General features: G+C 37.4%; 1 protein-coding gene across 6 annotated transcripts; it reads left to right on the forward strand.

Moving 5' to 3' along the window:
* Positions 1 to 489: 489 nt before the first annotated feature.
* On the forward strand, positions 490 to 20,820 carry LOC122081717 (mevalonate kinase). Of its 6 annotated transcripts, XR_006141172.1 has the most exons (7): positions 490 to 1,144; positions 1,580 to 1,826; positions 1,927 to 2,180; positions 3,058 to 3,471; positions 5,427 to 5,580; positions 10,610 to 10,812; positions 17,740 to 18,002. XR_006141172.1 is itself a non-coding variant. In XM_042648922.1 (6 exons), exons 1-5 carry the CDS (start codon positions 1,012 to 1,014, stop codon positions 5,543 to 5,545), a joined length of 1,167 nt encoding a protein of 388 aa, XP_042504856.1. In that variant the 5' UTR covers positions 490 to 1,011; the 3' UTR covers positions 5,546 to 5,580; positions 20,587 to 20,820. The 6 variants fall into 6 exon arrangements, 5 of the variants coding, with proteins under 5 accessions (XP_042504856.1, XP_042504858.1, XP_042504857.1 ...); XM_042648922.1 differs by lacking the exons at positions 10,610 to 10,812; positions 17,740 to 18,002 and adding an exon at positions 20,587 to 20,820; XM_042648924.1 differs by lacking the exons at positions 10,610 to 10,812; positions 17,740 to 18,002 and adding an exon at positions 18,112 to 18,386.
* Positions 20,821 to 23,341: the final 2,521 nt, after the last annotated feature.

Consider the following 23,341-nt stretch of genomic DNA (forward strand, 5'->3'; position numbering starts at 1 on the left):
ACGTCCTAATATGGATGGGTAAAGTAATTATTTGTTACGTAATTAGAAATTCAAGTCCCTTGCCCCATTTTTTTCAGTTCAAAGTGAAGAAAAAGAGTTATAAAGAAGATGGGTGAAGGAAACATCTCTTCACTTATTTTTTCAAAAAATTATTTTACACATGGAGGTACCAAACTATTTCTCAATAAAAACAATTTTTTCTCAAGTAGTTATAGTAGTTAACAAACCATTTTTATGTTTTGATAAAAGATGATTTTCATCAATGATTTTTGTTAAATTGGTAAAAACAGAAAAGAAAATAATACCAAAAACGGCGTAAAATGCGTTTAATACCACGAAGCCAAATGAACTTGCTTATTTTACTTCCGGGTGAACTGATTCTAATCTAATGGACGTAACAAATTAGATGAAGTAAAACTAGTTTTTTTTTTTTTGTTTCGAGTGTGTAAAGGTAACCTGGTCGATATCTCAGATGGCCAGTTAGCAAAGTGAGAAGTCGATCTCGACCTGTTCTCACACCCCAAAGTGGAGGTTTGTCTGCAAAGTAGAGCCTAGAGAGAGGGAGAGAGAGGGAGAGAGGGAGAGAGGGAGAGAGAGAGAAAAAATAACTGCAAACATCTATCACACTGCTACAAATTTTTGTGACGTTCTTCTTATTCTCTCTCTCCTCCGCGCTTTCCTTTATTGCTAGTATCATTATTCCTTTTTATTTCTCTCTCCTCCCTAACCACTTGTACCTTTCTTCAATCACCGGTGACTGCAACTGTTCTTCACTAGGTGCCTTTTTTTTTTGTCGACATTATATACTTTTCCCATCCCCGTGGGTGGATATCTCGGAGTCGAATGGCCAGTGAGTGAAGTAAGCAGCCGATCTCGATTCTCGACCGGTTCTCTCACACTTCGGAGGGAGGAGTTTTGAGTATTTTCAAAAATTTCACTCAGTTTCGCACCAAGTACAGTCTCTAGCGAACTGAACACAGAAAGAAAAAGAAGAGAGAGAGAGCGAGAGGGATGGAGGTTAGAACTCGCGCTCCTGGGAAAATCATTTTTTCAGGTGAGCACGCTGTGGTCCATGGATCTACAGCCATAGCAGCTTCCATCGATCTCTACACTCGAGTTGCTCTGCAGATATCGAGCGATTCAGGTACGATAGTTTAAAAAAATCTCTGCATCTTATCTCACAACAATTTGTTCTTTTGGCATTTTTATCTGAGAAGAATTTCAAGTACTTACTCATCACATTTCCAATCATTCCATATTGCGCCTTGATCTTTTTTTTTTTTCTCTCTCTCTCTTTAATTGGTAATAAATGGATCCAGTTCTCTGTTTTTCTTTTCTCTACTGGTATCCCTCATAGATGTCTATCAAACTCAAAAGGACGAATGAAATAGTTGAATAAAGGGTGAATGGAATAATTGAATAAAGGTTTTAATTTTCATGTTCTGAGATATTTGATGACTATTGTCCCTAAATGCCTTCTGCTTCTCAATTTATATGGTACATGCACTCATCTAATTTTGGGTTTACTCTTAGTTGCATTTTCTAAAAAAATCCCCTTTTTCATCCTTCTTTTTGGCAGAGAATGGTGAAGGCTTACTAAAACTTCAGCTCAAGGACATGGGATTAGAATTTTTATGGTCAATCAGAAGAATTAGGGAGATGCTTCCTGACCTGAGTGCTCCCCTTCCCTCACAGCCAATGGCATGTTCCTCAGAATCTATGGAATCTATTGCTGTTCTTGTCGAGGAACAGAGTATCCCAGAGGCAAAAGTGGGACTTGCTTCTGGAATTTTGGCTTTCCTCTGGTTGTACACTTCAATCCAAGGGTATGTATCATTCCCTTTTCTAAACTAGACCTGTCCCATATTCCCAGTTTTCCCTTCATTTATTTTGATCTTGATTTGGTTCCCTTTTTATCTTTTTCAGTTTGAAGCCTGCAACAATTGTGGTCACTTCTGATCTTCCTTTTGGTGCGGGTTTAGGTTCTTCTGCTTCATTATGTGTTGCACTCTCTGGTGCTCTGCTTGCACTGTCAGATGTTACTAATTTGGATCTCAGCTCACAAGGATGGTTAACATTTGGTGAAAGCGAGCTCGATTTAGTAAACATGTGGGCTTTTGAAGCTGAAAAAATAATTCACGGCAAGCCGTCTGGACTAGACAACACTGTGAGCACATTTGGTATGCGATCTTTATGAGCAATTTAAATGATACTGATCTTCTTGTTCATCCCTTTGTTTCCCTTTGTGTTTAAGTACTTTTTCTATCCCTCTTTACTAAAATATATGGGACCAGTATACACTGGCCAATTAAAAATTTCCCTGTCCTAACATATTTGTGGTTGTGTGTGAGTCGGTTTTTTGGGTTAGATGGCTTTTCTGCCAGGTGGGGTTATTTATTGGTGCCCAAACTTTTAAACATGTCCTCATTATCATCTATTCATGTTTGATTAGATGATTTGGAAATTGTTTGTAACAGTCAATTATCGTTTGAAGAATGGAGGCAAATCTAATCTATCAAGAGAAAATGAGCATACGTAACATGACATGTACTATTTGATAAAAAAAATAATAGTGTAAGCCCAGGGCGATTTGGCAAAGAAAAAGTACTCAAATGAAGAGTTGGATTGAAAGATCAAAGTAAATATAATAAGCATAACAAGCATTTGTTCTTGGTTATAATTGCATTATGATTAAGTTATCAATGCGACAAATAAGATTAAAAATAAAATAAAAAAAATTCCGTAAGGGGAAAACCCCAGTGTTCATATGGTTGAGATACGTCACTAAATTCGTACATGATGCCTATTGAGGGGATGCCCGTCTAGCCAACTGTCACACATGCCCAAATGGTTACTCCATGTAGGAGAAATAGGCGATCAGCCAGAATGGCTTCTGCCAGTGCAGCTCTGCCTCATCGTTTGACCTTTTCCCCTTAATTATATGACTTTTAACTTTTTGTTTTTCTTGTCAATGTTATTGTATGAATAATGCAGCATTGTTCTTATTTGCAAGAGGATTTCTATATTTTGAGCTAGATTGTATTATGTTTGGTACAGGCAACATGATCATGTTTAAGTCGGGTAAATTGACCTGCATCAAGTCTGGTATGCCACTCAGAATGCTCATTACTAACACAAAAGTTGGGAGGAACACAAAAGCATTAGTTGCTGGTGTTTCTGAGAGGACCTCTAGGCACCCAGATGCCATGAATGCTGTGTTTTCTGCTGTTGATTACATCAGCAAAGAACTCTCCACAATTATTCAGTCGCCTGTTCATGATGACCTGTCTGTAACTAAGAAGGAAGAGAAGATTGAGGAGCTGATGGAGATGAATCAAGGTCTGCTCCAATGCATGGGGGTCAGCCATGCTTCTATAGAAACTGTACTTCGAACAACTTTGAAGTACAAATTGTCTTCTAAGCTGACAGGGGCAGGAGGTGGAGGCTGTGTTTTGACATTTTTGCCAGCACGTATCCAAATTTTAATGTATTTTGCATTTTTAACATTTATCATTACTGCCATTCTTTTCAATGGGCTAGTATTCAATTTCTTTCTCAATAAACACTGTAAGTGGCAGGACTTTTATACCCTACCGCTGAGCATATCATAATTTTCTTTCTTGTAACATTTCTGATGGACTGATTAAACTAGTCTTAATAATTGTGTCTGTCAAAACTGCAGGTATTGCCTGACTTAGGTAGTATATTGTTTAACTTGGATAGGAACTATGGATTTCTGCCATGTTTAACTTATGGTTGCATCCCTGTTATGATACATCTGCATATGCTCTCTGTCTGCTCTATTCCCTATTTCTGCTGATTGTCTTCCCACTTACTGTAATTGAATGAAATCCCTACTTGTTCACTCAATGTTTTGGTTTAGATGAACCATGAAAGGCACTTCAAGATGGAAATGCAATGGAAATAGATAGTAGAATGTATAAATTAAAGCCAAGATAAACTTGGAGTCTAAGGGCAATCGTAGTTGCAAAATGACCACTATTGGGTTTGTGAAAATGAACTGTGCCCACTGATGCTTTGTGTCGTGAATAATGCCTACTGTCTAAATCCCACCTCAGATCCTTAGGACCGAAATTAGTCCAGTAGAAACATCTACAATGATTTCAATAGTATGATCTAGTTTGGCACAAACAAGTTGTAGCAATAAAAAGCAGGAAAGGGTTTTTCTGAGCATATATCTAGAGTCACAGAAACATAAAGAAGACTCTGAAGAATCATGCCTTTCAAATTAGAGAGGGATCTTAATTTCTACAAAAGAAAAAAAATCAATAAAGACTTCATTCATTAGGTTTTTTAGGTTGAGGTACATGGACTATGTATTGAATTTTTGTCTAACAGTCAACTATGAGTAATAACGGAAGAATGGGACTTTATACCATATGTTTTGGAAAGGTTTGGATTTTTTGATCTGGTGACTTATATTATCAGGAGATGTTTCACTAGCTCTTGGTTTTCAGTTACGGTGAACGGGGAAATGTGTGGATTGTCGGACAATGTCTAGAGGTATCAAACATGGTTATTTTTTAACCAAGGTTGTTTATTATTGCAGAAGATCTGTTATGGACTGACAACCCCCCATTTCCTCCATAGTTGTCAAGCTGCAGCCAAGGTGACAAGCTGGGCCTTGTGCCAATTTTCACCAGTTATCTTATGTTTCAAGGCTTACCAAGGCCCAGAAGATGAAGAACCATGTTTGGATATGAAACATACCTGGAATATAGCATTCACCTATGATGCATGGCCTCATCTTGGTTCACCTTCATGGCATGACAACTACGTTATCCACAGCTTTCAAGTTCGGTCAGATTTGCTAGATTGATATCATTGGACGGTTGCAATGGTAACTAGATTACCTTTCAAGTGGCATCAAAATCATGCTAAACAAGCAAGCTTTTCTTGAAATAAAGTTGCATTGAAATTGCTGGAAAAAAGAAAAAAAACTGCTCTCTTATTTAAAATCCAAACAGAAACTCTTAATGCTAGATCTAAACAAAAACTATGTCAAACTTGACCCGCATAAAATATTGATCACCCGAAATAACAATCAATAACCAGATCACTCAATGGACCACCAACAAACCCATATTGCTGCAAAATTGAAAAATAATACTGTTACAGACGAAAATTCAGAGAAAACAAGAAAATCCAAATCAGTAGGCATATGTAATCACTTTAGTTAAGCTGTCCATAAAGTCTTCAATTTGTGTGAGCCCCATGGCTGGATGAGCTCCCATGTTGGCTCCACATCACTCTTGACATATGATGAGCTTAAGTTTGAATGGCCTGAAAATTCTTATGGTGCCATTTTTTGCTAAAAAAAATGTGTTATTTTGATGTTCTCGACTTTTTCTTCATAGTGTTCAACACTTCAACTCAAAGATGGAGTCCTTGACCATTTGAATAAGTTTTATCAGGGACAGTTGTTGATAAAGTAATTGTTGAGCTCGAGTCATGCGGGTTTCAATGCTTAATAGCTGGGATTGGTGTGAAAGGCCTTGAGATCTGCTTTGGTGGGTCATCCTGATTCCTTTTCCTTTCCAGGGTTGGTGTTGTATCAAGGTAAGATTTAATTCTCTTTTGAACATGACCTGGATGAATGTTTCTGTTTTTCTCTCTCTTGATTTTCTTATTTTATATTCATGTCAATGTTATGCTATTATGTTGCTTTGTGTAAACCTTTTGGTTTCTTGAAGTTAGGATCTTGAGGCTTTGTTTTGAAGTGATTCCTAAACTTGTTAATCCAAAGTGCATCTCTAGGATTTGAAACAAATGCAACATGTGATTGAACATCCATATTTTTCAATGGGATTGGTTCCCTGTTCGGATGCATAGCGTACGCTAGCACCTCCTTTTGTATATCCCTCTCCGATATGTCATGTCATAGGAGGGAAGAGAGAGAGAGAGAGCCATAGGGAGGTGCTAGTGTTAAGGCTTTCAATCAGGATGGTTCTCGGTATTTGGGACGGATCCATAAAGGTATCGGTACCAACAGTGCCAGTCCTAGAACTGTTCCTTTTAGTTAATGGGAGTAAAACTAGGTCCCCGTCTGATTATTAACTAGATGGGATGGTAGCGGTTCCTAAACAGTTCTACGAACTTTAGAAAAGGGAGACTTCAATGGTTTCATCATTAGTGTTGCAAATGTTTTCATTATCATGAAATCTAAGGTGTCCCTTACTTTCAAAAGCAACTTGGAATATAATCCATGATGAATTTCGTAGCTTTATTACTTCTTCAAACTCTCGATTACACGTAAACTTATCAAAATGATAACTAAGAATTGCTGATGACCAAAGAAACAAGCCCCGGTATAGTTTTAGTGCCATCATGGCATCACCAAACAAGTTGATAGTAACAAAACTAAAAGTCCATTAGCTGAAACCTCCATAAGAGAAAATACCATCCAAATACATCAAACTATAGACATAAAAAAAATTAAACAAAAGAACATGAAATATTCCTTTTGAAATAGTTTTGGCAGTTTCAGTTCCATCTGATACCTACTGGTATTTTGGTACTATTACCGTTAGGAATCCTGTCTCAACCATCCTGTCCCATTTATTATTTTGTACCAAAATCAGATCACAATACTGTCCTGTTTATAAATGGGATGGTCTGGTACCGAGTTTTTGTGGGACGGTTCCTTGTTTTTGTCCCAAATTGACACTCTTAGCTAGTTTATGCTACACAGCCTAGCAGCATTCTTTCTCCTTTTTTTAAAATTCATTTTTTTATAGTTGTTCTATTTGTCCATGGCACCATGCAATGCGGATTCTCACAATCCTATTATCCTATATTGTTGTAGACATATATTGTTTTGACCAATGCAATCAATTGATCCACTTAAGGATCTTTTTTTCTGCGGTTATCAACAACTGAACATTAGTAATCATCAATAAGGCATGTTGTTGGATGTGAAAATGGTCTATTGGAGCTGATCTTGCAACTAGGAGAAATTATCAAAACGTTACAAGTTACGACAACTAATCGATTTTGTTTGGCATAGGCAACTTCATTGAAGAGGTGCTGACACAGGATAATAGACTTCCATCTTGTGAAGCACAACATCCATCATGACCAACACACGACGAGAGGGGTGGGGGTAACACTTGTACCATTTCTATGTAGTGGAATATCTAATAAAAATACACCGAAGACCATGCAGATCAAACTTCCCGTGACTGTGATGATTACGAGCAAATAGGCAACCAAATACTTTGGGAGGAACCACAAAGGAGGACCAACTAAGTACCTCAATAGGGCAGTGGCCATCTAAGATCCTAGATGGCATCCTGTTGATGAGACATGCTGCAGTAAGGACCGCCTCACTCCAATATTGGGCTGGTACTTTCATCTTAAACATTAAAGACCTGGCTACTTCCAACAAATGTATATCCTTTTGTTCGGCGACTCCATTCTGTGTTGGAGTATCAACACAACTAGTTTGATGGATAATGTTGTGATCAACAAGGTAGGATGGGAAAGCACCATCTACATATTCACCATTGGTAGTGCGAAATATCTTGTTCCGAGTATCATACTGATTCTGAACCAAACGATGGAATAACTGAAAACAGTGAAAAAACTCACTCTTATAGTGCAACAAATAGTTCCAAGTAAGCTGAGTACGAAAATCAATAGATATAACAAACCACCAATATCCAAACACAGATACATGATGAGCAGTGCCCACACATCATAATGTATTAATGAAAAGGAACAAAATTTTTATTATTTGAACTGGAATAAAAGCTCCTGATTTGCTTGGCAAAATTACAAGCATCATAAAAAAAGGTTCGGATTATGCCGTTTAAATAAATGAGGAAAAACGCTAGCCAAAGTCCCTAACGGTGAATATCCCAAACACTGATGCTACTGATATAACTTGGACAATGCAAAATACAAATCAGTGTGATGAGCCTAAGTAGAATCAATAGAGGATGAAGCACTGCAAGCAAGTACTGACCACCATGCACTGTACCACTGCTAATCATTGCCCCTGTCACCAAGTCCTGAAAGACACAACTGAAACAGAGGAGCGGGAACCATCAGTGACCCGGACTTTATCTTTATCTGAAGATGGAGAATATTGAAAAAATTGGTTGGAAGAACCAGTCATATGATCAGTTGCACCTAATTCAATTATCCAAGGTGTGGATACAACAGTGGTGTAATGACCACCAAAAGAAATACCTGAATTGGCATGGTACTCAGATGTAACCGACATAGAGGCAGCAGTAGCAGTAGATGATGATGACTCCAACTTGGTCATCAGATGACATAGAAGTGATAACCCATCCTGTGAAAGAGAAGCACCAATGGGGGCAGCAACATCAAAAGTATCAAAGTCTCAGATTGGTTTGCTTGGGATTGATTTGAACGACCACGACCATGAGAACTGATAGGCGGGCCATGAATTTTGCAACAATATTCTTTAGTGTGCCGCTTCTTACAATAATCATACTTCACATGTTCCTTCTCTGCAGTAGACTTATCAGTAGATCATGTAGAACCACCATGAGACTGAGATCCGGTACTCTGACCAGATTATAAGGCTGATAGCTCTTATGTTACAGGTTGTGGCATGGCAGTACGGAAACTGTCTTCAAACTGAACCATAGAATAGGCCTGTTCTAATGTTGGGAAGGGGTAACGATTAAGAACATGTGCCCAAATATGATCAAACTCAACATCCGACCAGCCAGGAAGTCATACAACCTTAGCTTGTCTTCACACTTCTTAAAAGTTGTAGCATTAGTAGGACAAGTAGCCTGAAAATATTCATAAAAATCCAGCTCCTGCCACATATTTCGTAACTTAGAGTAATGCAGTTGGGCATTGGATTTACATCTACTTTTTTAATTTGGTTTATTTCTCTATTTCTTTCCTTTTTAGGGTTAGAACTTAGTTTGGTAGTCAAATTTTATTCTTATTTGAGTGAGATTTTGTTTCCATTTTGGATTAGATGCAAAAAATTTGTTTAAGATTTAGAATAGGAAAGTAGGATAGTTTTAAGTCTTTAAATACTCTTATAGTGGCTAACGATGAGAATAAATTTTTGAAATTGAAAGCTGAATGAAGCTTTGGTTTGGACCCATGGCTGTTGTGCGTGCTTCTGCCCCTTTCCCATCTCTTCTTCTTCTTTAAATGATCAAGGTTCTCACTCCAAATAACCTCTATAATTTGAGATCATACTCAAGTTCTTACCCAGCTTTGCTACTGTTCATTGTACCTGCGGCAGTACCGATCTAAGAAGGGCTTGCTGGAACTCCACTGGCAGAAGTCGCAGGACTCTGTTTGCCTTTTGGTTCAGGTCCAAAAAAGTTGGTCTCCAAGCGACTCCAACCCTAGAATCTTGGTCCTAGATGTTTCCTTTATTGTTTGAAACAAAACCAGATTCAAATCTGGGTTCTACCGCCAGATACAACTTGCAGAATTTGTTTGCTTCGATCCTTTGGATCTCGAGTCCATCTATTGGTTGGGTTTGATAGAGTTGGGGAATACAAAGTTGCCCCCTGAATTTCTCTTGCAATTTGGAACTCGGTTGAGATTCTAGATTGATTTGAGAAGTTCTGTTACTACTGGCTTCAAGTTTCTTTCTTGAAATCTAAAGGTTGAAGAAGGCAAGAGTTTTCAAATTACAAGGATAGACTACCTTAATTACACAAAACCCCCTTGTGTCAAAACTTTAGTTCTATTTATCCCACTCTCCTTTAATTCCAGAATAGTCCATTATTTTAAAGCTTTAATTCCAGAACTACCCGGTTTCTTTTTATTACTTTTAAATACCAGTTTTGCTTCAGATATTATGGATTTGCCATTGAAACTTTAATTTGAACGATCTATCATTCTTGCGGTAGTAACATCCAACATGACTACTGATCTCAAATAATCGACAAACCAATATCAAACATTCGAGTACACATGCTACTTCAACTATAGCCAAGGAATTTTTTTTTTTTTTCCAGATCTGAAACACCATATGATGGGGACATCAAGACGTACAGCCGAAGGAAGAAGAAGACCCAACCTTCTTTGTGGTTGGAGGATTAGAAGCAGAAGAAAGAAGAAAAAAAAGAAAAGAAAAGGAAGGCTCGATCCAGCCTTCCCAGCGCTGGATCGAGTCCTCTCCTTCCTTTCTTTGCCAAGATTGTGTGGCCCCCGCCAAATCTGATATGTTAGTAGTTTTAATTCCTAGGATTTTGCCAAGATTGTGTGGCCTCCACCAAATCTGATATGTTAGTAGTTTTATTTCCTAGGATTTTGTTTATTTAGGTCATTGAGTTAAGTAAGAAACTAAATAACACTCCTATTTGTTTTTTTAGGAAACTTCTATATTTCTGAGATTATGTTCCTAGATTAGCCTTTTCTTTTTAGTAATTATCCTATTATTTATGTAAGGTCATTGGCCACAATGAGAGGAATGAAAGTAGTTAAAAAAAAAAAAGGCAAAGCCAGCGTCCCTCTCTCCCTCTCACGATCTCCTCTTATTCTCGGTCTCTCTCTCTTTCTCGACTCTCTCTCTTATCTCGACTTTCATCTTTCTTTTGCTATTTCTGTTTTCTCTGTTGCTGCTGCACTATTGCAGCCATTGTCCACAGTAACTGGAGATCACCTCCATTGAATAAACCCCACCTGGGTTGCTGCTGAGTTCCTCATCATCAAGCTGGGCTACTGCTGAGCACTACATCATCAAGCTGGACCTTTTTCCTCGTCAAATAAGGTGGACTGCACCTCTGTTTTGGAGGACTTCGGCTTCTCCATTTCTTCTCAGATCGGGACAGCAAGAAGGTAAGTAAAACCCCCCCTGTTCCACATCCATTGACTGCCTATTATCCTCATTATCTCCCCCACTGAAATTTGAAATTAATCTCTGTTTTCAAACCATCTATTTTCTGCTGAAACCTGAAATTAAACCCTGCTGTTTTACCTTATTAGTTGACTGATTTCAGAGAATTGCGCGGGTTGCTTATTATGCTTAGTGTCTTGATTGATGTGTGCTAAACCTAACACATATTTGCTGCCATGTTCCCTTCCCCATACCCCCATTTGACGCTTGGGTAGTTTAAGTATTTTTCATGCTTAGATTATTATTGACCAAAGCTGCCCTGTTAATTTGTCTATTATCTTGCATGTTAAATCTGTACTTTGCTGAGCAACTTTGAATCCAACCCAATTCAAGACCTATTGAGTATTCCTTACTCTAGTGGATTGACCCTTGTAGGAAACCTAGTTGCCTAGGCACCCTCCCTACATCACCATAGATGATAGATCTGCTCAAAACATAGAGAACCAATCACCAGAGGGCCCCTGGTGGGAAAAAATTTACCACTGAGGGTGAAAGAGGCCTTGTTGCCCTAGAGAGACGATGAGAGTGGAGGGTTTAGGCATTAGGTCAGAATCCTTGAGATGGATCTTTACTCTGATACCATTGTGATTTTGGGAAAATTTGACTTCTGTTAGACTGACACCAGCCCCTTTATTTATAATAAATGAGATATGAGTATAAGTTCCATAATGCCCTTATGGACAAATCTACCCTTATACACGTATTACGATACACATCATATACTCCATCTTCGTTCTACTTAGCTTTACACTTTTGATTCCAAGGTTGATCTCTATAACTCCAACTTGGCACTTATCGATTCTTTTTTACAATATTATCAGCAAAAATCATACACCAAGAAACCTGATCTTGAATGTCTTTGATTAAATCATCCATGATAAATACAAACAAATAAGGAGGAGGCTAGGAATTGAAGATCTGAATTTTCGCGTCCCTTTTTTTTATATTAAGGTTTGAAAAGTTTCCGAATTTTTAGGCCAAATCATTTGTTTCTGAATTATTAGTGAAATTTTTTTACTCTTTTTTTCTTAAAGAGTTCGATTTTTTTGAGGCAACATCATCAAAGAATAAGAGGAAGAGGGCTAGGAACCTGATGCAGTTAGTTTTTGTGGTTCAAGTAGGAGTCTTTTAGTCCTGGTCATGGGGTCTTACAAGTTTGGTTGTTTTTTTTTCAGTTATTTGTTAGTCTTAGAGTAAAGGGCGTACCCAGTGCACAAGTCCCCTGCCACTGCAGGGTCTGGGAAGGGGCATATGCCTGAAGCCTTGCCCCACTTTTTCTGGAGAGGCTGTTTCCTTGTTTTAACCTGCAACCTTGCCGTTGTTAGTCTTAGTGTAAATTGGATTATCATTTGGTTTTCTCTTACAGTTTGTGTAATCAATTCTACTTTCCTAGAACTAATAGGGGTGCAAAAGCAAGTGGCATCAGGTAGGGTTTTGCTGCTTGTATTTTTATTTCAGGATTAGTTTAGGAGTTGAATAGAGTTTGTTCTAAACTCTAAATTCTAAATATAGATGTAAAGGCAACAGGCCCTGCACAAGCTATGCAATATGGTCATTGATTTTTTTCAAGCTTATGCTGTGGACTTTGTGGTGTTGATACAATAGCCTTGCATTGATACCACAAATTGAACCCAATTTGGCGTGCAAATCCCAAGGGTTTAGTGTTTGGTAGGGTCATGATTTATTTTATTTCTGAGAGTATTCTTGTTGTTACAGAAATTAAAGAAATGCATTTAATTGTTGTTAGTAGAAGTCTTCTAGGGTAGAACCTTTGGCTGCAAGTAGTTATTAGAATTAGCAAGTCTATGTTATTAAATATACTATTATCCATGGGGCTTTCACCGGCACTTTCCAACTGAGATTTCTTTACATTTCCAATGAAATAGTGCCATGTTTATGCCCAACCTCCTCACCTCTTCCTTTGTGTCTTTCATCTTCATCCCCTCACATTCATCAGACTCACAATCTCCTGTATTTTTTCTGGTTCTTCTATTATCCCTTCTTCCCTCCCACCACTTGGTTTCCATGATGGCGCAAAGAACCATTTCTTGATCGAGCTTCTCCATATATCTTTCTTTTCTCACATTTTCTCTGCCTTACTGCCATATGTCTTGCTACACCACCAAGGCATTTGTCCTCCCATCTCTCCACTTTGCCCCTTTCATAGGGCTGCTCCCAAAGCCATTTGAAAACTCTCTTCTTGCAAACGACAGAGTGAGAACCCATAAAATCCCATTCTGTGTATGGGGAGTAAAACACAAAAATATGCTGATTCAGGCCGGGCATACGCCTTGTTTGGTGCACATTAACAGGCTTCCCGAAACCATTGATTTCATGTCTGACATCCCTTGTTTTGAGCCTAAATCTGCTATTTTTACTTACTTTCTCTCCAATTTTTGTTTCTCAATTCTCACCCGTTGACCCAAGGAGAAGAGAATAATAACAACAGAGCAAGGATCAAGTAAGATAACCTTAAAGTAGTGCTGTTGCAGATAAGTCACTAAATGGGCTTATTTTTTATTGCAAATAAGTCTTGGGTTTGGTTATGTATGTGTTGGGCCTTTGATCCCATGAGTTTTCTTTGTAATGGGCCACTTTAATAGGCCTAAAATATGGGTAAAAAGTAGGAAAACGGGATTTAATTCATTAGTTTAGTTAGAGTCCTGTTTTGAGTCCATTTCCTTTGTTATTTTAGTTTCCTAGTCAGTTTTGGTTTCCCAATTAGTTAATGATTGATAGGCCTTTCCTTTTTAGTGTTTGGGTCAGTTTTGAGTTTTCTATATAAGTTTGTAAGGGGCTACAACATTGAATACAAATTATTTTATGGAATGAAAAAAAAGAAGGAAGCTTTGTGCTGGAGAACTGTGAGATGCAGTGCTGTGAGAGACAGCTTGGGTGAGATGCCCTAGGGAAGAGTGAGATACTCGACCCGACCTATTCCCCCACCCCATTCTTCCCTTCATTATCTTATTTATGTTTTGTTCATACTATTTGTCATACTATCTTATATTTATTGAATTTACTAAAGATCCTACCTGGGATTGGAACACTTGTGAACCAATCTTACATTATTTGGTATCGGAGCTATGGCTGAAGAGAGCTCCAAACAATACTCATTGGAGGATGTGATGAAATCCCTCCAACTACTGAACACAAGGATGGATACTATGGACCTAAAGTTCGAAGAATTGAAGGAGGCTACTGCTGCCCAATCTAATGCTTAGCCACATTATTTTCGTGGGAATTCCTTGAATGGGTGCATGAATTGGACGTGTACTTTGACAATTATAACTTGATAGAGACACAAAGATTCCAATATGCATGTTCCCAGTTAAGAGATCGTGTTCGAATACAATGGAAAGTCCGTGAAAGACAACTTCAAGCTCAAGGGCGTGAGCCTAGAACTTGGGACGAGATGTAGTACGAGTTGGCGGGCATACACCTATCAGAGAGATTAAGTATGAACGAAGAATGTACTTCTCTCCACCAAATTTCCAAAAGCCACTCACAATTGACAAGAGCATAAAGGAATCATCGGCCTCTATTGCAAAGGAGCAACAAGAGAAGACACATTCGACCAGTGAACCAGAGTCAGAATTTGAGGTTAGTGTTGGTGAAAATCCAGCCACTCCTACTATCGAGGGAGAAGTAGTCATAAAATGTTCCTATCAGAGAGATTAATGTGGATGAAGTCGAAAGCAAAATAGTCACAATTGTGGACAAGGAGATCGAATCCAAGGAGAATGGTGCTTCAACATCTGTGATGACTGTGAACAACCAAGAGGAAGATCCTAAGGAGCTTTAGATTGAAATTGTAGAGGTCAAGAACACAGTAGTTGAAGGCGTTCATGTGGATGATCCCATGGATACATTTGAGGTTGTTGAAGCTGAACATGTGGAGTTCATCATCTTATTAAAGTATCTTGAAGATCAAACTCCTCACATTCTAGACTACATCCTTATTATCAAAGAACTACTGAATTTTTCTACGACTTGAAGAGGGACGTGCACCATGCTATAATCACCCTCACACTCTACAAAATTCGAGGACGAATTTTTTCTAAGAGAAAGCGAATTGTTGCAGATAAGTCACTTAATGGCTTATTTTAGGGTAATTTATAGCGCCACCCCCTGGAGAATGCCACAATTATAAGACCACCCCTTCTGTTTCACCAAATTAGACTTAAACCCCCTACCATCAATCACTGTTATGGAATATACCATATATGCTGATGTCAGCAATTATATTTTATTTTAAATACCAAGATACCCTTATTAAATATAAAGTACCTAAAATACCCTTGCAATAAGTTAGTATTTCTTTCACCCGGCGACGGAACTCATCTGGAACTCGTCTTGCTATTTCCCTTCTTCTTTGGACATTGTTTCATGCTTCGGACCTTCTTCTTCTCTGCCTAGACTCTCTCTCTCTCTCTCTCTCTAACTCTGTCAGACCCTCACCGAGTAAAAACTACTTAAATTACTTCAAAGATCAATCAATTAAAGGGATTAAAATTCCAATTCCTTCCTTTGACCACTGGAACATCCTTTCTCTTACTCTTTCTACTTTCTAGGGTTTGCCTTTAATCCTTTTCTTCATCGGGTTCCTTCTACCTATATATGTTTCTCTCTCTTTGATCTTCTCGTTTCTATTGGGTCTAACTTCGATCAACCCTTTTATTCAGTTGAGTTCTGTTAATTGATGGAGGGTTTCACTTCGGCTGTTGAGAATCCTGTCGAATTGGCACCAATGCCTCCAGGACCAGGAGCCGATCAAGATGGATACGAAGAAGACGCATGTAGCATTTTCCTAGAGCCTTTCTCTTTTGCTGATCTTGCTATGTATGATCTCCAATGGTTCTTCTTTTGTTCGTTATTTTTTGTTGATTTGTTTCATTGAACTCGTTAAAAATTTTTGATTTTGATGGAATGGTTTTGTAGTGGAAAAAATATATTTTTTTGATGTTTCTAATTGTACTCCTCTCCCCCTTTTTTTGTTTCGGTGGGGGTTTCAATCACTGGTTTACTGTGATCTTTTCTTTATTCTTCTTCTTTACCGAGATAATTTTTTGAATTCTGTGGTTTCTTATTCTATCTCACTATTGAAAAAAAGACTCGCAAAAAAAGCGCTTGAACTCTGTCCAGAGATTGAATGGATGGATCGATAAGGTCCAACAATTTCCCAACGTGAGCAAGATGATGAGCCCATGAAAGAAGGTTGGCTCGGCGAATACTTCTTCTCGTTGGCGACCTAAGATGGTAGCGATGGGAAGCGCACTTCTCACTGGAGACGAAAGGAGAAGTATTCGCCAGCGACAAAACTAACAGTACTCGGCTAGAACTTGTCTGAACCCTTGGTCGCAGGTATGGAAAGAAGGAGAGGAGAGAAAGAGATAAGGAGAATGAAATGGTAAAATGGTAAAGAGGGGTATTTTTGGGATAATGAAAATGGGTAACTTATCAATATTTTACTCATGAGGACAAAAACGTCATTTCATACCATTCCTTAACAGTGACTGACAGTAGGGGGTTTGAGTCTAATTTGGTGAAACAGAGGGGGTGGTCTTATAATTGTGGCATTCTCCAGGGGGTGGCGCTATAAATTATCCCTTATTTTATTGCAAATAAGCCTTGGGTTGAGTTATGTATGTGTTGGGCCTTTGATCCCATGGGTTTTCTTTATAATGGACCACTTTGATAGACCTAAAATATGGGTAGAAAGTAGGAAAACGGGATTTAAATCATTAGTTTAGTTAGAGTCCTGTTTTGAATCTACTTCCTTTGTTATTTAAGGTTCCTTGTCAGTTTAGGTTTCCCAATTAGTTAGGGATTGGGTTAGGCCTTTCATTTTTAGTGTTTGGGTCAATTTTGAGTCTTCTATATAAGTTTGTAAGAGGCTACAACATTGAACACGAATTTGATTGCATGGAAAAAAAAAAACTTTGTGCTAGAGAACTGTGAGATGCAGTGCTGTGAGAGACAGCTTGGGTGAGATGCCCTAAGGAAGAGTGAGATACTCGACCCAACCTATTCACCTACCCCATTCTTCCTTTCATTCTCTTATTTCTGTTTTGTTCGTACTATTTGTCATACTATCTTATTTTTATTGAATTTACTAAAAATCCTACCTGGAATGGATCACTTGTGAACCAATCTTATATTAAGTGTTATTCCCTACGGGCTGGCAAATAGAACCTTTCATTTATTTCATTGTAATTCGACCTAACAAGAACGGAATGTGGACCTCATAAATGCTTTCACAAAGAGCTATTAATAGTATAATACAAGAGGGAATTTTTCCATGCTTACCAAAACATCAATCTGAGTGTAAAAAACGGTCATCAGATGTCCAGAATTGGTAACTATGTTGGCAGGGTGATGCTGAGCTTGTAGAAAACGAGAAAAAAAAAAAAGAGCAACCCAGTGCACGAAAACCTAAAATGATTCAGAAAAACGATGGGAATTTCAATCACACAATCACACAATTCTCACACAAATTGTGTGGTTCGGCAAGATTGGCTATACATACTATGAGATGAGATTTGCTTCACTATCAATGGAGAATAGGATTACAGTCACAAATCCTCACACCTCTCAGATTACGGAGAAAGGAACTCACTACAAATATATAGCAAAGCCCTACACAAGCGACGGAATATTAGATATCGTAACCCCAAAATAGTGCTCATGTTTTTCCAGGAACAGGCTATTTGCTTAAAGTTTATTGAAGCAATAAACAGTGAATATGGTTAGGAACTGGCTGTAAGATTTGTTAAGTAATCTTCTTTATTGTGTGTGACTATCCGATGTTGATTTGAGTTTCATTTGGTTGAGAGGTTGTAGATCTGAGACTTTGTTATTTGCTGCAGGTTCAGCATCAACTATTTGTTCAGTTGACTGTTAAGAGTACTTCACCATATTATACTTTGACTTCATCTTAGATCTATTATTTTCTGATACACCATTGTTCAGTTGACTTGGACGATATTAAAGTTTTCTTGTTATGTATTATTTGGCTTGAAACATGTGTATCGCTTCTGCAAGTATGAAGAAAACTTGTAAGCTATATAAAGGGTGTTTTTATTATGTCTTAGGGTCAGCTTAGAATGAAAAAAGTTGTTGCTTTCCTTCTCTTCGCGATGTGCAATGAAATGTCACACTTAATTTCTTGACAATTTTATAAGGGACTTAGAACTCTAGTCACGTAGATTTACTTTGAAGATGCTAACAGTTTATTTCAGTTTTGTTTCCAGACATGGATTTTGCTACATAGTGCAATTTAATGTGGAAACCCAACTTGGAATGCTGTGACTGACATTCTTCTTGACATGCAACATCTCTATTACAAATAGATTATGTCTATGATTTTAATCCAATCAGAGCTTATGTTATCAATACTCTCTAATCACATACATTATGCTAGGGTATTGGCTATATAACCAATATGAGTTCATTGCAGTTATATTGGAAAAATATTTGAAACCAGAATTGCCTATACAATGTTTGATTTGTTTCTTAGATCAATTTAACAAGATGTGCTTAAATTCTGGGGAAGAGAGGCCAAATGATGGATCATGGATTCATGGCATGCAGTCTTTGTATGTTTAATAACTAAACACATTTGGGCAGCTACATTAGTAGGAGTTAGGACTGAAAAATTGACATTTGGGCAGCTTCACTGCTAGGACTTCAAGACTGTAAATTTTTTTATTTTTTATTTATTTTACTTTAGGCTATTCCCCTGATGCAGATCATGAGAAACAAACAATTCTACCATAATGAGAAATGAGGTTGACCTCAGTAGGCATAGTTATTGGATACTTTATTTGGGCCTGAGAGTGATTCAGTGCAGTAGGAACTATTCAACCACCACTACAAACACCCAGACTAATTAATCAATGGTTATCTTATCTCGACCTCTTCTACCCTAAATTTAAGCAAGCCCCACTAAACAACTGAATTAAAAGCCCCTAATGTTTGGAATCACCCCAAAAGATCACTCCTCAAAATCACTACTTCATCCAATAATCTTGAGCTGTGATAGAAGCATTTTGGCATCAACTAAGTCTGCATTATGGCCCTTTAAAAGAATAGAGAAGACGAATTAACTGGAAGGTGTATTTCTTTTCTGCACCTATCATCAAATACACTTCTAGACAAGTGTACTGAAATGGAGGACATATTACTTTGGTATTACTTCTAGGGTACCATCTTTCATCCGCGCAGGCTGCTTTTGGGTGGGTGCCCTTTAACTGGCCTTCTTTTCCTATAGAATGGCTGGCCAATGGTTGTCCTCTGGCTTGGCATTGGGATTTATAATATCGACTCATATTGAATCTACTTGCTTATTGAAAGCATTTCTGTGACCTAAACCCTTTGTGGTTCCTCCCCCACCCCCCTCCCTCCTCTTATAACTTCTGCACCCAATGAACAAAGACCAATAGACAGACAAAGGGGAAGAATGAAATTGTATCCAAGGGATAGGGGAAGTTATAGTGAGCTTGAGGAGGCATTTTTCCACTTCCTAAAGTAGGTTTTTTTTTTTTTTTTTTATTTAAGGTGTATTGTGGTCAGTTGCTTAGCGCATAGTGCAGTGGAGCACTTGCGCGAACCCAAGGCCTCCTACCCCATATGTAGTCCCCACCCCCCTGTATCCCCCTACTTTGTAACCCAAAAGGAAAAAATAAAAAGTAATATTTACTAAAGTCGTAGATTTGGGCAACCTATCAAAGGAGATCGTTGGCTCTCGTGTCTCCAAATCCTTTTGCTGGGACGTATTTCTTTTCTACACTTATAATCATCAAACACATTTTGTAGCTTTGCAATGTAACTTACAAAATTGTTGCAAAATTTTTGGTTTATAGGCTTAAATTACATCTTCACAAATTCATTTTCCCTTTCCAGGCTGCCTTTGTCCCTGAAAGACAAATTGAATAGAACATTATAATTGCATAGGATATTTTTTATTCTCTCAAAATGAAAAAAAAAAAAAAAAAGGTAAGACGGGGTTTGTGGTAATCAAATTGGATATGACCAAAGTTTATGATAAACTGGAATGGGGGTTTTTGCATGCTCTCTTTGATTTTTGGGATTTGGAGATAATTGTGGAGATCATATTTGCTATTTGATCAGTTCTTCATCCTTTTCCATTAAATTGCATGGCTCTGCTTTTGAATTTTTTTAAACCTTCCAAAGGGATTAAACAAAGATGCCCTTTGAGCCCTTTTCTTTTCATTGTGGCTATGGAGGGTCTATCCTGTCTTCTTACCACCCATAGAGAACTCAACCTTTTCAAAGGTATTAAGACCTCTAGATATGCCTCTGAAGTATCTCACCTCGTCTTTGCAGATGACACCTTCATCTTCTGCAAGGCTACTCTTGAGGCTATTGCCACCATTAGATGTATCCTTGATTCTATTCTAATTATATCAGGCTATTTCACGTGATTAAATAGAAATCAAGTTGTACATTCTAAGGTTAAGCCGAATCCTATGGTGGTTGTTACTAATATAAACCGATGGACATCGGTTTCTTTTGACTGTTGCAATGATCTTGAACCTTCATAGATATCACACCCCCCCCCCCCCCCGTGTGCCTATTTCATGATTTCCCCATTTTGATTTGTACACGTGTTCGTGTTTCTAATAGGTCTCAAAATTACTTTGGATGGGCATGTGGAGTAATATTTAAAGGAAAATTTGTCTCACTTTGTGCAGATTATTTGATGACTAGAAACAACATTGATGTAGTTTCCAGAAGCATTCTCTACAGTCTGAAGAAATCTAAGGACGAAGGGTGGAATGTGACACAAGTTTTGAGTGATGTGGAGGAATTGCATAGCTTGATTCAAGACAATAACATTTGTTTGTGGCCTTGGAGTGTAAACCCCCTTTTTTCAGATGTTTATAAATCATTCTCCCAAATCAATTTTTTTTTATTAAGCCGTCAAACGAATTGAAATAACCTAGAGGGGGTTGAATAGGTTATACTAGTGGATTTAAAAATTCTTTAGATTTAAAGTTCCCCAAATATGTGAATGCAAAGTGAATGCAGAATATAAAAGATAACACAATCACAAGAGAGAGATTTTATAGTGGTTCAACTCAATCTGAGTCTAGTCCACTTCTCACAAGATCACCTTGAAAGGTATCCACTAATTCCTCCCTTTCAATACAGTAGGTGGGGAGGAATCACCTTTACAACAATTTTTTCAGGATAAAAAGATCCTTTACAAAATCTCATTTACAGGTAGAGGGTGACATTTATAATATTTTTCATAGATAAGAGAATCCTTACAATCTTTTTACAGGATGAGAGGATTCTTACAAATCTTTACAGATAGAGAGAGACCTATACACTCTTTTAAGGATAAGAGAATGCTACACACTTGTCTTAATACAGTGTAGAACAATTGTGTAAACCAAATGTCTAATACTAGAGTTTAACCAACTCTAGGACAAATACAAATTTCAATGAAATAGAAAAGTTGAATGTTACCTCATATGGTGCGTAATGCAAGTATGCAATGTATGAAAGAATGCACCTTGTTGTCTTTTCAATTCTTGCAATAGAATGCCAAATAATGGAAAAGACTAGTGTAGAGAGAGTTGTGTTTTTCTTTGAATATATGCTCAAATAGCAAGACTAGAACTCAAACATATGAGTTTCTTTTCTTCACTCTCATGCCCAATTAATGCACTTGGATGTGTAGTATTAAGAATTATTATATTGTACATAAGTGTATGCTATTTATAGAGGTAGTGGGTTAAGATAGAAGTTAGAAATTGTGTCTAACTGACACTTTTTATCTCCGCTGGTAAAATGTCCGGTAGCATCAGGTAGTTACCCGTTGAGGTACCCGTTGGAGAAATAGATCCATTGGAATATAGCGGTTGGGTCTTGAATACATCCATTGGGCAACTTTCAAAACTATCTAGTAGTTACCGGTTGCTCTCGGGTCATTAAAGGCCTGTTAAGTTCTACAAAAACAGAACTAAACAAGTAGTTCCCGGTAGGCCTTTGATTTTTGGCCTATTCAAACAGACTGTACAAAAATAGTCATATCTTCCTCATTCGAACTCGGATTGAAATGATTCAAGTTGTGTTGGATTTTTCTACGACTTTATAGAAGAAATCATCTTCAGATATTGTCATATGAAATGACTAAAGTGCCCTTGAACATGAACCATGTTGAAGTCACAACAATTGTCATGACATGTTATAACCAACATGTATCGAAACTTATTGGGTCTTGTTACTTAGTCATAGGGCATCACCTAGGGACATTCTAGGTTAAGATAAACTTAAGGATGCAATATATAATGCATGATTATGAGATGTAATGTAGTGCTTGTGTATGGTGTGTGCACTATTTACATTGAGCCACAGTTAGGGTCTTCTATTCTTCTTGCAGTTGGTCCTCAATAGTCTTCATGTTGACCTTATATGCTTGATGTCTTCTATGTACTTCAATGCATTTCAAGACTTTGATATTTCGAGGTCTGATACTCTTGATACCTTCTTCAATTCTTGATACCAACTTATTAATACTCTCCATTTGATTACTTCAATCTTCATTTCTTCCTTTCATTCATCAAATTCGATCTTTGATATGAATTCTCTGGAAAACAATACTTGAAGGAAAATTGTGAAATACCTTTATATGTTTGTTATAATCAAAACCAACTATAAGAGTGTGGGTATATCCTTGGCACGAATGTGTGCTATTACTTAAGCATGTTGTTGCTCTAGCTATGTATAGGAAAGTTAGAATTCTAGATACAAGATCAATGATTAATGTTCTCAATTACATCAATTAATGTAATTTTCTTTTCTTATTAAAAAAAAAAATGTCAAATATCTGACAAAGGATATGAATGAAATTAGCTATTACAAAGCACAATCCTTGTTATCATTATAATTTATTTTTATATAATTTTTGTTTGAAGTTAGATTCATTTTTAGAACATCTTAAAACAAAATTAAGAAGTTGTGCAAAGATAATTTCCCAGCATGTCTCGAGGAATCACCTAAACCAAAAAACAAGCAGTATCATCAACTTTAAACATCCTAACTATCAAAGAGAAAAAGAAAAATCTAACTTTTTTCTATCAAGAAGGGGAAAAAAAAATCTACGGTAGCCTTAAAATATTGTTTTAGAGAATTATAGATTTTAAATAAAAAAGAAAAATAAAATTCTTAGAAAATTACATTAAACATTGATGCCTTCTTAGTTTTATACTTTTATCATTTGATGATGAGACTTCTTGTACCGCATCCACTAAACAAGTTCCATGCTTGATCTTTCCCAGTCATTGGTAGTTAGGCACATGTAACTAATAATCATGGTAGAGGCCGGGTAGGAAAACTCATTCCATAGCCTCACTGGCCCACATCTTTCCGTCATTGTCCTTTTAGGATGACTTGGCAAAGTAAAAAAAAAAATGGAGGGCAAACACATTAGCACTCCTT

Source organism: Macadamia integrifolia, chromosome 6 (assembly GCF_013358625.1).
Source record: "Macadamia integrifolia cultivar HAES 741 chromosome 6, SCU_Mint_v3, whole genome shotgun sequence".
Taxonomy (NCBI): domain Eukaryota; kingdom Viridiplantae; phylum Streptophyta; class Magnoliopsida; order Proteales; family Proteaceae; genus Macadamia; species Macadamia integrifolia.

What these genes read in the sequence shown, in the direction of transcription:
- LOC122081717 (XM_042648922.1), top strand. Translation starts at nt 1,012, where the DNA reads ATGGAGGTTAGAACTCGCGCTCCTGGGAAAATCATTTTTTCAGGTGAG. An exon ending in TTGTACACTTCAATCCAAGG is followed by an intron (nt 1,827 to 1,926) that starts GTATGTATCATT and finishes TATCTTTTTCAG; the next exon opens with TTTGAAGCCTGCAACAATTG. An exon ending in CAACACTGTGAGCACATTTG is followed by an intron (nt 2,181 to 3,057) that starts GTATGCGATCTT and finishes TGTTTGGTACAG; the next exon opens with GCAACATGATCATGTTTAAG.